The sequence below is a fragment of the Takifugu flavidus genome, chromosome 2 (genome assembly GCF_003711565.1).
Source record: "Takifugu flavidus isolate HTHZ2018 chromosome 2, ASM371156v2, whole genome shotgun sequence".
NCBI classification, from domain to species: Eukaryota; Metazoa; Chordata; class Actinopteri; order Tetraodontiformes; family Tetraodontidae; genus Takifugu; species Takifugu flavidus.
In genome coordinates this window covers 8,963,228-8,979,282 of record NC_079521.1, presented here as the reverse complement: position 1 = coordinate 8,979,282, position 16,055 = coordinate 8,963,228, and the positions used below count along the sequence as shown (strand labels likewise).

At 41.5% G+C, this 16,055-nt stretch overlaps 1 protein-coding gene across 6 annotated transcripts in view; it reads left to right on the top strand.

Moving 5' to 3' along the window:
* Positions 1-16,055, top strand: part of vps13c (vacuolar protein sorting 13 homolog C) — a 43,371-nt gene that overhangs the window by 7,427 nt on the left and 19,889 nt on the right. For all 6 annotated transcript variants that reach the window (XM_057023190.1, XM_057023179.1, XM_057023177.1 and 3 more), the window contains 33 exons: positions 180-286; positions 395-569; positions 1,486-1,548; positions 1,632-1,767; positions 2,104-2,198; positions 2,299-2,441; positions 3,085-3,277; positions 3,378-3,492; positions 4,169-4,305; positions 4,632-4,752; positions 4,849-4,966; positions 5,038-5,170; positions 5,882-5,954; positions 6,103-6,197; positions 6,407-6,560; positions 6,661-6,740; positions 6,973-7,032; positions 7,223-7,373; positions 7,477-7,593; positions 7,676-7,779; positions 7,929-8,096; positions 10,059-10,363; positions 10,514-10,661; positions 10,800-10,908; positions 10,996-11,117; positions 11,202-11,358; positions 13,575-13,654; positions 13,778-13,837; positions 14,045-14,189; positions 14,452-14,571; positions 14,648-14,751; positions 15,325-15,492; positions 15,725-16,029. In XM_057023190.1, the coding sequence (XP_056879170.1) occupies positions 180-286; positions 395-569; positions 1,486-1,548; positions 1,632-1,767; positions 2,104-2,198; positions 2,299-2,441; positions 3,085-3,277; positions 3,378-3,492; positions 4,169-4,305; positions 4,632-4,752; positions 4,849-4,966; positions 5,038-5,170; positions 5,882-5,954; positions 6,103-6,197; positions 6,407-6,560; positions 6,661-6,740; positions 6,973-7,032; positions 7,223-7,373; positions 7,477-7,593; positions 7,676-7,779; positions 7,929-8,096; positions 10,059-10,363; positions 10,514-10,661; positions 10,800-10,908; positions 10,996-11,117; positions 11,202-11,358; positions 13,575-13,654; positions 13,778-13,837; positions 14,045-14,189; positions 14,452-14,571; positions 14,648-14,751; positions 15,325-15,492; positions 15,725-16,029 (4,361 nt within the window). The remainder of the gene's footprint in view (positions 1-179; positions 287-394; positions 570-1,485; positions 1,549-1,631; positions 1,768-2,103; positions 2,199-2,298; positions 2,442-3,084; positions 3,278-3,377; positions 3,493-4,168; positions 4,306-4,631; positions 4,753-4,848; positions 4,967-5,037; positions 5,171-5,881; positions 5,955-6,102; positions 6,198-6,406; positions 6,561-6,660; positions 6,741-6,972; positions 7,033-7,222; positions 7,374-7,476; positions 7,594-7,675; positions 7,780-7,928; positions 8,097-10,058; positions 10,364-10,513; positions 10,662-10,799; positions 10,909-10,995; positions 11,118-11,201; positions 11,359-13,574; positions 13,655-13,777; positions 13,838-14,044; positions 14,190-14,451; positions 14,572-14,647; positions 14,752-15,324; positions 15,493-15,724; positions 16,030-16,055) is intronic.

Genomic DNA, 16,055 nt, shown 5'->3' with positions numbered 1-16,055 from the left:
TGGTGCTTTGTTTTGCTCTGTAATCTCTCTGCATTTATGTCATGTCATTCTTGTTGTCACCTACATTACTGTCTTTTCTATTGCGTAGTGCTACATGTTTTGTTATCATGCTGAGTCACTTCCCTGTTGCCTGTCCTTTTCCCTTGTGTTGTTGACGTCCTCTGTGGTGTGTCTCTTAGTACCTCACCATGGTGGAGATGCTGGAGTCCATTGACTGCATGGTGAGAAATGCCCCCTACAGGAAGTTTCGTCCTGAGGTCCCTGTCCACACTAACTGCAAACTTTGGTTAGTTTAATCCTGAAGATTTAGCTGCAACTCATCTAATGTCAGCCCAAGATCGGACTTTGACTTAACATACAAGTATTTATTGACTGTGTATTTGTTTTTTGGAAGGTGGCATTATGCCTTCAATGGTATCATGGATGTCCACATCAGACGCGTCAGTCGCATGTGGTCCTGGTCCAACATCAGACAGCACAGACAAAACCTTAAAGCCTACAGGACAGCATACAAGACCAAACTTGTCAGCTCTGGCAAAGTGAACCAGGACACAGAGCAACAGATTCAGGTACTGGAATGTAAAGAAACTCCTTATCACAGGATTGAAACAATTTGATAAGGATCAGCTGGCGAAAGGATTCAGTGGATGTGCATGAAGGTTCTAATTCAATCAGGTCGTAAATGCTAGAGTCAGCTGGACTGTTGAATGAAACTTGAAGATGTATTTTCATCCAAAAGGCTTCTTCAGTTCTGACCAGCTTAGCGGGAGTTTAAAATTTAAAATTTAATGGAAGTTTAAAAATTAAAAACTAACTGCTCTGACTGGTATGTAACGTGAAACGCGACCCCGGGTGCAATTATTAGAGTCTGCCCTTCCTGCATCATCAATAACAGGACTTTGTGTCCCAGCTATTATTTTTATTGCCATTGTGGTTTCCATATACGAAGGGTTTGCAAGAGGGAAAAGAGCAAAAAGTACACAAACGCTGGACCACCAGCCATTTTGCTGGCTCATGTTTTGCTTAACCACTTCCGGCACACTTTTTATAAGATAGCGTACATCGTGAAGTCTGCAGAAAAACCTGGGTCAGCTGTGAATGTTGCCAAATGCTGATTTCAAAGGGGTGAATCAACATGTTCCCTTTTGTTCTGCCGTCCTGAGGGCAGCAGTGTGACCAGTCCGTGCACTGGTGGATGTCTGCAGACTGGGAAGTGGAAACCTTGTGACCTTCTCAGCAGTCTTCATTAGACTCTGCAGGCATCTGCTGTCAGTCGCAGTTGTGCTGTTGTACCACACGGTGACACAGCCGTCAGTAGTAATTCCTTCCACTACGAGTGTTATTGGTAGCATAGTTTTTTATAATGACACTGGCTTGTGTTGCACGAGATTCCCCGCGTGTTTTTCACAGGATATCTTAATATCTTGGAGATTTGGTGTCATTCCAGTGGAGTTTAATCTGACTACTGTACTCTGTTTTTGTCAGGATCTGGAGAAAGTTCTAGATGTGTTCAACATTACTTTGGCTCGGCAACAGGCTCAGATGGAGGTAAACTTTATGAAGAATGATGATCATACTGAACTGTTTTATTCATTTATCTTTTTCATCACACTTTTCTTATTCTCCTCCAGGTGATCAGGTCAGGACAGAAGGTGCAGTCAAAAAAGGCAACAGGGGGACAGAAACATGGAGGTTTCTTCAGCAGCTTTTTTGGTAGAAAGAGTAAAAAGGATGAACCGGAAAAAGAAGAGAGCAAAGACAAAGAGAGTAATTGAATGCTTCATCTTTGCACAAGCAGCGACATTCATCATTTCACATTTAAGCTGTCACATGTGTCACCTGTTGATATGACCTGGAGATTTTCAGTACATATCTATGAAACATAGAGGGCATCCTTGAGGAACTCCCCAATTTGGATTTTAAGCATATTATCACTATTTATACATGCTTTGATTTAAGTCTGAGCGTAAAGTAAAACCTATACATAATTTGTGAAATGTTGAGGTGAGATTTGCTCTGATGGAGTTGGGGGTTTAAAGGTGATTTTCAATGTTAGTCCTGAGCAGATAACTGACACAAAGAATCTTCAATGTTCAACTCCAGGTTTGGAGGATCTCTTGACAGCTGAGGAAAAAGAGAAACTCTACACAGCTATTGGCTATAGTGGCAGCTCCCAGAATCTTGCTTTACCTAAAGAGGTAAACATACGTGTTGTGGGTGTAGTTATGTGTGGAACATAAATGCCACTTGACAAAACCCCAGTAATCAACAAGTCTGTGTCTTTGTATTTACGTGCAGTATGTAGCATTGGTCATCACCTTCCAGCTTTTGAGGACTTCAGTGACTATCCGAGAACAGAGTGATATTCCAGAAATCCTAAATGTGCAGATGGTTGACCTCAGCACCAAAATCTCACAGAGACCTGGAGCCCAGGCCTTCAGGTGAGAACCCCAGCACCATACACAGCGTCACTCAAGTGACGCCAGATCAAAAATAAAGATTATTCATAATAAAACAGATTAAAAACAAACACAGTTAGCCCATTTTATCATGTTTGTATGGTGGATCATTATGCATGTAGGCATAGGCAGAAAGCCCCGGTCCTCCCCTGGGAAGTGTTGCTACCACCATTTTTCAGACTACCTTTGTGTGTAGTTGTAGTTAAAAAATTATGCCCCCCCCCACTGTGATTTTATCCTCTGTTGAACTGGTGCTCCTCTGTGTATTAAGCAGGAAAGAGTGTGGTTCTCCTGCATCAGGAAGTAGCATGTTGTATTTATACACAATAAGGTTAAATGCAACACATTTGCCCAATGTTATAAGTAGGGTTAGGTTAAAAACATAAATGACATGACAGGAGCAGATAATCAAAAACTGTTTAACTCTAAATAGACTAAAGATAGAAATGAATGTCTCCCCCCTGAACTAACACTAGTACGTTATGCAGTTTTTGCTTAATAGTATAAAGGCAACATTGACACCCCCTCAATATTTATCTGCCCACGCACGTGCATTTTTTTGCCTCATGGTCCAGGGTTGCCTGAAAGGCGTGGTAACATATGAAACCTTTGTCTCCTCTTTCAGGGTGGAAGCAACATTGCAGCACTGGTATGTCACAGGTTTACAGCAGCAGGGGACAGTACCTTCTCTTATTGCCTCTGTGGGTGAAGATTCCTCTTCGCTGCTCAGTGTTGTGTTTGAGTTAAACCCTGAGGACAGTTCTGCTGACCAGATGCTCAGACTTTACTCCCAGCCTGTTGAGATCATCTATGACACAGTAATTATCACATAACGTCTGTTTACATGACTACCTGTGTCATAAGTGTCAATTGGGGCAGAAAGTCAGTGATTTTTCTTTAATACATTTTATTTTACAGCTAACAGTCAACAGTTTGGCTGATTTCTTTAAGACCGAGAAAGGGCTGGATTTGGAGGTGTTGACCACAGCCACACTCTCCAAACTGGAGGAGATCAAAGAAAAAACTGCCACAGGTCAGTGGTTCACATTTTATTTTTTCTCAAAACCACTAAAAAGACGTATTCCTCCTTCGAGCTGGGGTCCCTTCCCAGAGGGATTTGGTTGTTTCTAGCACTGCACTTTTCTGGACACAGGGCTCAGATGTAGTTTTGGGAATCTGCTGCATTCTAACCCACTATGGGGGGTCACAGCCCTTCGTCCTATGAACACCTCTATCTATCATCAGCCTTCCTGTGCCTTTTGTCCACCAACACAGTTGTTGTCAGTTTGTATCTGCACACGCTACCCGGTCTTAGCCAAATCATTCATCACCACCTTTGGAGAAGACTTCCATGCCAAACAGTTGCAGTAGACCACGCCAGCTCTGCATAGTTGTTACTCGGTAGCGCCCCCCTTTGGTCAGTATCACAGATTTTAAAGACTTTTTTGCAGCCAGGAGTGTTTCAGGTCTTGCTTCAGGGATTTTCCCCATTCATCCTCACAAAAATCTTCTAGTTCTGTTACATTTCTGGACTGACTGGCACACACTACTTTCTTGAGGTCTGTCCACAGATGTACAATGATGTTTAGGTCAGAAGACTGACACAGAAAGCTGTGCATCAGCTGTATGACCCTTGGCCACGCTGCATGAAAAATAGAACATAATGTTTGTGTCCATTTGGCTCAGCAGTCTGGTTCTGATCTTTGCAGGTTTATCTCACATCATTGAGACCAGGAAAGTACTAGACCTGAGGATTGACCTAAAGCCATCCTACCTTCTGATACCAAAGTCTGGCTTCTATAGTAAAACATCAGACCTCATCATTATTGATTTTGGAAGTTTTCAGGTGAGTTCTTTAAGTAATAAAGCAGTCCTCTTGGCAAGAGGTTGACCATCATGTATTTCATTAATTTAGAAAATGCAAGTAGATGTTTTTTTTATGTCACTTGAGATGAGTATTACAGTGAGAAGTATTATACAAACATGGACAATTGTCTAGTTACGCTTCATAAATTAGTCTTTAGTTACCTTTCTAAACCAAGAGTGCACCTCCACAGTTTCTAACATGATTCTTTTGAATGTTGACTTTACTGAATGCCCCCCTGATGTCTTGGACTTATGCAAACGTCTCTCCCATGTTATAATTATAGTTGTCTGTGTCTCTCTTTGCAGCTGAACAGTGTTGAACAGAGTGCTCCATTTCCCTCCTCCTCTCTGGAGGAAATTATGGATCGAGCCTACGACAGATTCAGTATAGAGTTACGAAGAGTCCAGCTGCTGTACAGCCAATCGGGTAGATGAATTATGAACACACATTAAAGAGCCACAATTGCCTCAGAGATTTTTTTTTATTTGCTAAATCTGCCATTCAAAATCAAATAAATTGTAGGTGAGAGCTGGAAGTCAGCTCGGTTACAGAGGTCATCAGTACAACACATCCTCCATCCAATGGACTTCACTGTACAGCTGGGCAAATGTATGGTAGAGAAGGATGCCAGGATGCCCAGGTAGGATTTCATACCTGTGGATGAGTGCCGCTCCCTGTAATTGTTGCATCAAATCTTGATTTGTGCTTCAGGTTCAAGGTTTCAGGAGAACTGCCCCTGATGCACATTAAAATCTCAGATCAGAAGATCCAAAACATTCTGAACCTGGTCAACAGCATCCCGCTACCCAACGTGGGCTCCACCTCTCACACTTCCACAGATAAGGTAAACTTCTCACACCTTTGATCACACGTGTAGGCGTAAAACTTAACTTTATTGCTCCACGCAGTTGAGAGGTCGCGAGGTTCGTGTTTGCGCACCGCTAATAAGACAGGCTGTGGTATATGCTAATAACATCACAGCTAGAGAAGTTGCTCAGCCCTACGTGAAACAGAAACTGTCCAAAAATCAAAATATTAGATAGAAACACACAAACCAAGTTGGATTTTTTTGAGTGAAAATAAAATAATTGCACCATGAGGACATATAATGTTTTTATTTGTTTTTTGCATACTTCTATGTTTTCTTTTGCCCGTTTCTACCGGTACTTCTTTTACGTAGTACCTTTCTATTAAAAATCAAGAATTTTTATCAATACTTATAAACTAAGTGTTTATACACAAGTAAGACCAGACTCATATTGGGCGACCAAATCCAACCTCAACTATTGCATTGCCATCGGCAAACATGGATCGTTGTTCATTGTTGGAAACAATAGTAATGAACTCACCTAATTGTTCAGGTAGGCTTATCAGTGGTCATGGTTGTCTGCATTCTTATATAAATCTCTCGGTAAATCCTAAAATAGTAACCATGTTAATTTTGTAAAAGCTGAAAATTAAAACTAGACTTGGACCATATTGATATGATGAAAACGGTGTAACTGTTAAAGTAATAACGGACCCGACATCATATTTTTTTTTTTTTTTCTTGTAGATGCCGTTGTTGGTACACGAGCGATCTGGAGTACTTGGCCTTCATCCAGTATTTCTTGACGCTATGGAAACAGGTTTGTATTGTTGATGCTGTGATTGATACATCGACATTGTTGAATCGAAATAAAATATTACTTCTAGTAACGCATACGAACATTGTTTTTATAATCCGCCAGTTGGTATTATTCAGTTTTAATTGATTACATTTTACTGCTGTGGTAGATTCAGACATCAGTGATAAATCAATAGATGAAGAACACCAGCAGCAAACTCTGGAGGAGCTCACCAACCTTCAATTCAAGTTTGAAGTCAAAGAGGTTTGTCGTTGGCTGTTCTCGTCAGGGAAAAGTTAATCCCAGAGCTGGTTGAACCCCATCCATACTGGGGTGTCCCTTCACCACAATATGGTGTTTCTATGCTACAGATCATAATGTTTAACACTTAAGATTAACAGCCTGTTCAGACTATTCCTTTAATAAACTGCAATTACATTGACGCTAAACAGTAACGGGAGTGATGTGTTCAGGTACTCTTGGAGCTAACTCGTCATTTGGACCAGGAGAAACCTGTTCTGTCCTTGAGCATCTATCAGCTGGGAGCTGAAGGGAAGGGCCGGAGCTTTGACCTCAGCATTACATCATACCTACGCCGAGTCACGCTGGACTATTGTGATGCACCAGGTCACCAACATTCTACCACCTATAGCAGCATTGAAAAATCAGCTGGCCTTCACAGTGCAATCATCTGCATTGTGTTACTCTTCTTCTGCTCCTTGTTCAGGTGGCAGCAGTCGTTCTCTCCATCTGATTCGTTCCTCAGATCAGCAGGGCTCCAACCTGCTGAAGGTGGAGTTCATCAAGGTGGGTTCCCCGTGAACGATTATTTGAGGGGGAAGTAGTTTGGTTAGCACAGTAGAAATTCTCTTGTGATACTTCAGGAGGTTTATATCTGGGCTGACAATGTAATTATTGCTCTAATAACGCTGTTGATGTTCCTCCTAAACCCCAAACCCATCTGCAGATTGCTACACAGAACAGGCCTATGATGCAGATGATCAGTATCAATGTACATTGTTTGTCTTGTATTTTGCAGGCTGATCCGAAGGGTCCCAGTTTTCAGACTGTGTTCTGCAACACTGAACAAATGCTGAAGGTAGAGACGAAGTTGATAGCAATAGGATGACAGTTATTTTTTTTTTTTTTTTTTTTCAAAATTCCTCAAGGGGCATGAAGAAATATTCTTTCTTCCACTTTTTGGATGTAAAAGAAAAAAGTTTTCTTTTTATTCACTTCATCTACAGTATTTCATCATTATATGCATGAAATGTCTTTATTAATTTCAGGTGGAGTTTTCTTCTTTAAACTTTCTCCTCCACACTGAAGCTCTCCTGTCAACAATCAAGTATCTGAGCAGCATATTACCCTCGGAACTTGCTACTGCCCGCAATCCAGACACCAAAAAACAGGCAGACAAGAGTGATCATGGTCGTTCAGGTAAGCAAAGAACATCCTTTTTTTGGTTTGGTGGTGTTTTCTTTTTCATGTGATTTTTGACCCCTAATGTTTCTTCTGTGTTTGTGTGTGGGTTTATGCGCAGTGTTTAAAGCAGCCAAAAATGGTGGCGTGTTCAGCTTAAAGCTTTACGCTATGTTGGGTTCCTTCCATGTTGAGGTTTGCGATGACCACTGCAACATTGCTGATATCAAGATCCAAGGTAGGTTACATGTTTCAGCACACGCAGCGGCTGCGTTCCTGGGCAGGAACCTGTTTACCACATTATACAACTGCCTCTGCAGGAATTGACGCATCAGTGTTGGTGCAGGCGAAGCAGATGCAGGTATGTGCTCGGCTCAGAGATGTCGTGGTCACTGACGTCAACCCCAACACTATCCACAGGAAGGTTAGTAGCAGAAAAATATGTATTATGATACCTGAACACATAGTACATGCAATACAAATGTCAACAACTACAGCATCCACAATGATGACTTTACACATCTTTATATTTCATCCTGCTGATCAGGTTCCTTGTTTCTTGCTTACCCGTAGGCCGTATCCATCGTTGGTGAGGAGTTGTTCAACTTTGAACTGTCTTTGTTTCCGGGGGCAACAGAGGGAGATGGTTATAGCGACATGTCAAAGGTGGACGGAAAGGTCAAAATGCGCCTGGGATGCATCCAGATCATCTACCTGCACAAGTTCCTCATGTCCCTGCTGGTCAGACATGCTGATACACACATACATCTAAATATGTTCACACATGAGAAAAACAAACACATTCGTGTAAACCTTTTGATCACATGTGCTGTCCAACATTTTTTAATTCTTAGTTTAAGCTTCGTCAGTTTAATAAGTTACATTTCTGTGTCTACCAGAGATTTAAGATATGCTTTAGAGTTTCACTATGGAATTTGTCCTAAAGAGGTCAAGTGGTGTAGTTGAGCCGTCCACCTATCAGATGTTGAGTGTTGTGTCTTGTAGGAGACACGGTGATGTCCTGTAAAATTGCATGGTTGCTTCTTTACATTACAGCAGCTGTCTTCACACATGTAGCTGCTTGTAGATCTTGATGTCTGAGGTCCATTAGTTCTGTCTGTCCCTACATCACCACAGCAGCCTATAATAGGAACAGATGGATCTCACTGCCAATTTCCATTGAAAGTGTCCGCGCTTAAGTTTTTTCTGAGCTTTGTCCTCTCTTCCATAAACTTCTCCTTCTCTTCCTCCCCATCCTCCTCCTATTTCCTCCCTATATCTCTTAAACTCCATAGATTTCAGTAGTCTGTAATTGTCCCCACTCCACTTCTTGTGTATTTAAACCCAATTCCCCACCCCTCCTGTTCTGGCCTGTCTTTTGTGGATTATTGAGCTGACTCTTCTACTGACTTTCAATTTTTTTCACCTGATTGGATCACCTGGTGCAAACATTGTAAAAAAAAAAAAAAAAGAATAAGAAAAGTTTTGAAACTTTCCCATAGTCTCAGACAGACATGTATATACCGATGTCTTTCTGGCTTTGTGTGTAGATACGTGCAAAACTTGAACCATATGGAACTCTGGAAATGCATAGCAGGTGCACAACGTTAGCGTTTACACTTTTCATTCCAATTTAATCCGGATTAGCGTGAAGAGTTATAAATCATTCTTTGTTCTGTCCTGTCAGGGGATTTATTTGAACAGATTTTTAAAATGGTCTTCTTTAAGTTAAGTTTAAGATAAGAACTTTATTAAATCTTGTAAGAAATTGTGTTGCAACTTTGGAAAAATGTTTTCCTACAGGATTCATAAAGTTTTAGCTCATTTTAAACTTAACTTGCCGCATTGTGTTTGCAGTTCTGCATTCAGGTTGAGCCAGATTTGTCATCCTCCTACTAAAATAAGTGTCTACATTTATACGGAGGACTTCGTCTCTTTCCTTTCATGTTTCCAGTGTCTTCTCTCATGATGTGGGTGTTATGTTTCCAGATGCATCTTTCTTGTCTCTCCTCTGTTTTGTTTTTTTCAGGCTTCTTTTAGCTTTCAGTATTCGTCTGCCGATGAGGTATAGCTTCATATGCATCAAGGCTTCTGCTATAGCATCACTCAGGGACTCCACTGTACCTGCTGTTCCCCAGAATGTTCATTTGCTATGAAATGACTGATGAATTATAGTCTCAGTGAACAGGTTTACCCTCACCCCCAGCTCTCATCTTTGGCTTTCTCTTATGTGAATAAGTGAATCCAGTCTGAATCAGTGTGATAGACGATACAACCATTGAGCTTTTCATGCAATCATGACAACTATGAGAACTCACTTTCTTCATCAGCGCTTGGCAGTTAACTTGCTAGTTGTCACTGTCACCGACCCTCTACTTTGTAAATCACATGACCTCACCTCCCTCACTGAACTGGTTCCACACTGTTTGAACTTTTTTGTTTCAAGTGCCTGTAATGGGATTGAGCTGAACCTCTGAAGTCTAGAAAAAGATTAGTCTATTTGGTTTCTTCTGAACTAGTGTCAATCCAAAATATTCTCTTTATTAAAAAAAAACAGTTTTCATGAGGTTCTGTTGATTCCACTGTGTATGAAACAAAAGAGACTGACAGTCTTCCAGACAGTAAATACATCACTTACTTCTGCCTTGGCTTCTTCATTGTGACTCTTGCCTTGTCCTCATCATCTGAATCTGCGTCCTGCAGATGTTCATCGACAACTTCCAGATAGCCAAAGAAGCTCTGAGCACAGCAACTGCACAGGCAGCGGAGAGGGCCGCGTCCAAAGTCCGTGGCTTTGCGCAGAAGAGTTTCCGCCTATTAATGGACATCCAGCTCAAGGCTCCACTTATCATCATTCCTCAGTCCTCCAGTTCCCACAATGCCGTGTTGATGGACCTGGGTATGATTACAGTGGGAAACAGCTTCTCTCTGTTGCAAGCTGAAGGTTTCTCGCTGCCAGTGGTGGTGGAAAAGATGGATGTGAAGCTGACTCAGCTGAAACTGTCCAGGTAACAATTCACAATTCTGAGAAAATTTGAGAGAACTCACTGTAAAGAAAAGTGTGAAATAAATGCATCTTTTTCTCTCTGTGGTGTCAGACTGGCTTTGAACCTACTAACTGTTTTTCTTTGCTGCTGCAAAACATGAATGGTTTTTAGAACCACACTGAAGCAGGAAGGCTCTCAGCCTGACATTCAGATTCTCCAGCCAATCAACCTGCAAGTGCTCATCACCAGGAACCTGGCAGCTTCTTGGTATGGCAAACTTCCTGGAGTCCAAGTCCAGGGTGTCCTGCAGTCTGTCAGCGTAGGTTTTTATTTTAAACATCTTGTTGACAACAAATTCCCTCTGATGTTCAACTGTAAATCTACTGCTGTATGATGACAGGAAGTACCGATGTCTTTAAATTTTTCAGTCAGTTTTAAAACCTAAAACTGTTTGCAGATGAATTTGGGTGAGGAAGACCTTTCTGTGTTGATGAAGATCTTGGTGGAGAACATCGGAGAAGGCAGTTCACAACACTGCATCGATGCCAAAAGGCAGATGGTGCAAGGTAGATTTATTCACTACTGCTGATGGGAGATCTGTTTGTGCCTTAACAAAAGTATTTGAGGGCGAAAACTGCTGTTACCATCCACAGACAAGGTGGAGGTTACTGAAAAGCAGTTGGAGGTGGCAGAATCTGAAGATGTGTTGGCAGCCACCAATGGAAACGTAACTGAGAACATGATCATTATTCTTTTGGACTTTAAAATCAAGGAGGTGTGTTGATTTATTTTTCTTTACAAAATCGATTTGCTATGTCACCTAACTGACTCATCCGGCCTTTGCTGGTTCCTCTTAAAGGCCTTGCTGACCCTGAAGAAGTTCAGAGAGCAGGAGGAATTTCCTTTCCTGGTCTTCCATGTTAGCCATCTGGGCATTGACATCAAAGTCAGGAAGTTTGACATGTGTGCCACAACATACATCAAAGAGGTCACCATGAAGAGTCTGGAGTTCAAAGGTCAGACACTTTCGCAGACTACCATCAAAGATTTATAGGCATCAGGATTTAGGGAACTGTACAGTCCACTCGAAGTGTCTGCAGAAGCAAAACAACGTATTAACAAAATTGTTTTCATATTGCTTAACTGCTGAGCACTTGTAGTAGACAGCAGGTGACACTGGCTTCTCCTATGCCACTGGATGTGATGTGTGGGCGGAGCAAATGTATGCAGTGCATGTTAAATCGACATGCAGCCAACTGAGCAAGCTGGATCCTTGCATTAAACCATTCAGTCTGACCCAATCAATATTAGCTTTTCCGGGAATAGAAATCTGAGGATTTTCAGGGCTGTACTCTAGAGCAGATGCCCTCAAATAGGCTCAGCACCTGCTGGAGAGCTCACAATTTGTTCAGTCCAAGTGTGAATTTGATAAGGTCCATAAGTGTGGTTGGCACCCTGACTCCCGAGGACAAAGCTCAGGGATTCATTTTATACACGGGTCAGCTGAGCTGCTGCCATATGTTCTAGATGTTCAGGTAAAAAGTGGAGCTAGAGAGCTGGATCAGATATTAGTGGAAACTTGCAGGCAGACCTGGCAGACTTAAACAAACCGTTAGGGTTTTGTGGGAGGGTCCTGCAGGGGCCATGTTTCCTGCTGACATTGTTTGGACAGTTTGGAACTGCAGCCTTAATGTAATTCATTTTAGTCCTAGAAGCACCCCACCAACCAACTACTGGACACTAGAAATGGGCCTCAAGCCAAAGGAATTAGATAAAGACAGGTGACAGCATTCAGTGAAAGTCATGCACAGTCTCGACTCGGGGAAAAAGCTAAGTATGGCTGCAGTGAGGTCATGGAGGAAGAGTGTTGGGCTCTGTTGTGGACCAGAAGGCTTATCATGACTGTATCACTCTTCTCAGGATCCTTGAAAAGAGTTACACCAGGGTGCTGGGGAGGACAGTTTGTATGGCAGTGATGCAACGCAGTTCAATGTAGAGTAGCATGCTAAAAGTTGTGCCCGACAGGTCAAAATGTCTGTTAATGTGAAGAGCTCAGATAACATATTCCCTTTAAATTTTAATCAAAAGCATTTTTCACAATAACAGAATAACAGAAAAGGAAAATTGGCCGTAGCAAGCGTTAGGTAGTAGTTACTCGTGCCCCCTCTTGGCCAGTATTACAGCTTTTAACTGCTTTTTGAAGCACAAGTGTCTCATTTTAGGGATTTTCCTCCATTCCTCCTCACTAAAGTCTTTACTTCTGTCAGATTCTCCTCAATTAATTCTGTGTCTTCAGTTTCAAACACACATCTGCTCATTGTGGCCCCAGAGTTGTGGCCCCCTGCTTCTGTCTGTCCCAACCCTAAATGCCCACAGCAGTCTCACCCACGTCTCATTGTCCTCCTTAGATCTAGTTCATTGTGTTGGATAGTTTTGGCTTAAAGTACAAGTGCTCGGCTCAGGGACCTGATTCTGTCTGTGTTTCTGGATTTGACTACCTGTGTGGTATGCGAAAAAGACACAAACTGTCCACATCAGAGTCCTGTCTTACCCATTCCTGACAGTTTCTGTTAACTGTCCTTTCTTCATTACATTCCAAACTGAGGAACTGGGCACTTGAAAGCACTTTACTATCTTCTTACAGCCTTTTCCTGCTTTGTGGGCATCAATCATTTTCATTTTCAGAGTTCTATACAACTGCCTCAAGGAACTCTGGCTTCTGATTGATGGGACAAGACATCTTTGTCAAATATGTTCTAATGTAGGAAATATGTGTCAGGAAATACCTCTGCGTTATGTTTTCTTGTTGGTGTGATTAATACTAGAAGACAAGCAGAAATTTCTTAATGGAATCTGTCCGAACCCCTCCTTAGTGTCCAAACCGGTCCTTACTGTCGTCTTTCCACTGTGTTTGACTGTGAGTTTCCTCTGATCTGTAGCTTCATTTTCTCCTACTTTTACACCCTCTTCATTGCCAATACCACCATGTGAGGAAAACATAGTGTGGATTCTCTGTTTTAAACATTTAATTTGCATCTATTGTGCATTTTTTTCCTTTATTTTTGTGACATTTCAGATTTGCTTCCCATTTAGATGGAAACCAGGCCAGTGATCATTTTACCTTTATACAAAACAAATAAAACAAAGATGTGACTTCCTGTTTGGGTGATGCAGCAGAAGCATGCATAGATGTACTGATAATGTAGAAATGACTGTGAATATCGTGTTTCAGACCAAAGTGGACAACCATTGTGTCTCATCAGCTCCTCTGTGGAGCCTGGAGCCGAACTGTTCAAAGTGCAGTATTTGAAGGTGATGACATCAGTATTTTTATGTGGTTATCTGTCCGAAATATTCTTTGCGATTATAGTAAAATGATTTGATGACTTTAAATTGAACCTTTTGGTCACCTTAACGGTCATTTGTTTGACTCAGGCTGACCGATCAGGACCAAACTTCTCATCAGTCTATAAGAATACTGAACAGATGGTCAATGTGAGTTTTTGTTTTACATCATATTCCATTTGTTTTGGGGCTGGTGGTATTCCAGCCTATAGGGGACTAAGCTAAGAGCCCCTGTAACCTCTTCTTTAGTTTATGTGTGTTCATTGTTCATATTACGAGTATAATACAAAACATTGATTTATTCTCTTTCTTAAAGACTATTTTTCATTGCTGATCTTTGCACATTGTTCTCTCCAGGTGAGTTTCAACTCTCTGGACCTCATACTGCACAGTGAGGCTCTGCTGTCAACGATCAACTTCCTGTCTGTTGCATTGTCGTCTGGAAACACCGACAGAGAGATCAGACCTACAACAGAGGACCAGATGTTGGCCACAAAGTCAAGTCAGTGTCAATAAAAATGCCTCCGTAGAATGGCTTCCATTACTGATGTGGGAGTGACGGATATGTAATGACTTTATATGTTTACATTGGTAATGTCTGACAATGTGAAGTACTATAAATTAACTGCATAGATGGAACATCTGAACCAAAGATCATGCGCTTTCAAAAGGGAATTGGTACCAGTCTGTGTGGTTGCTGTCAACCTCCAGCTTGATCAACTGTTGGTTTATTAACTAGGTCGTAACCTCTCATCTCCCTTCAGCCACCATGCCGTTACCTGCACAAGACAACATCATCAATTTGAAAGTGATGATGTCACTGGGAGCCTTTAACATCATGGTGTGTGAGCAGAACTGCAACATAGCTGACATTAAGATCCAAGGTACAAAAGGGCAACTGACATTTGTCAACTTGGTGTCGAGGGTAACTAATATTTTCCATTCTTTCCTTTCCCTCAGGTATAAATGGGTCTATCCTGATGCAAGGTCCACAAACTCAAATATCAGCCCGTCTGAGAGATTTCATTGTTTTAAATGCTGATTCAAAAAGCATCCACAAGAAGGTATGTTCTGTTATTTACAGTGATTTCTGTGAGACAGAGTCCACCACATCTCATTTTGCCAATATAGCATTATTTGGATAACATTTTACAGCTACTATCGCCCAAAGAAATATTTAAGTATTAACATTCATGTCAACTCAGCCCGGTACACAACAGAATTCCCACCTATATTTTTTATTGTGTCACGCAGACTCATAAAGCTCCAGTTAGCTGTCGTAAACAGTTTACAGACCCAAGACCACCAGCATAAAACACTTTCTTAGGATCACTTAATGTTATGCGGGTGTTGGTTTGTGGGAAAAGTCAAGAAGACAGCAGAGTTTTCTCAACTGGGTCTCTGAGGATATTAGGAATTAAGCTCAAAAATGTGCTGCAATGATATTCATTTGCTAACCTTTGTGATGGATGCTACACAGCAAAGTGTTCCAAAAATAACATAAACCCAGTTTGTTTACCCTTGTTTAAATGGAACTCTGATCATTTAGGACACACTTTATTGCCGATGAGTTGTGCTTCAGCTAATGTTCATTGCTTGAGTCAGATTGAATAAAGTGAACTCTTTCTGTCGTTGAGGTCGTGTCCATCGTTGGTAACGAGGTTTTCAGCTTCACAATGAGTCTGATGCCTAACGCTACCGAGGGGGCAGCCTATACTGATACATCCAAAACTGATGGCAGATTGAAGCTGAATATGAGCTGCATCCAGGTGGTTTACCTGCACAAGTTCTTCATGTCTTTGCTGGTGAGTTTGTGGATGAAGGAATAATTTATTTGGACTTTAAAATCAAGGAGGTGTGTTGATTATTAAATTATTTGGATCAATTTGTTCAGAAAAAAAACCTATGAAAATTTAGTTTGATGTAAATGTAAAATGGCTTCCAGTTCTGATATAACAGCAATTCAAGCCAGTTCATCGTTGCAAATTAAAAAAATAAATTGAAATTCTTCACGTTTGTTGATTTGTTTTCTTTCAGAACTTCACCAACAGCTTTCAAATGGCCAGAGAAGCGTTGAGCGCAGCAACTGCTCAGGCGGCAGAGAAGGCGGCGTCCAGTGTTCGAGACTTTGCGCAGAAGAGTTTTCGTCTGTCCATGGACATAAATTTAAAGGCTCCACTCATCATCGTCCCACAGTCATCCGTCTCCCAGAATGCTCTTGTGATGGACCTGGGTCTGATTAAGGTTGGAAACAGCTTTTCTCTACTGCCCATCGATGGCTGCCCACTGCCAGCCATCATAGACAACTTGGACATTCAGTTGTCGCAACTAAAACTTTCCAGGTGGGTATTTCCAGTTTCCAGGAAGT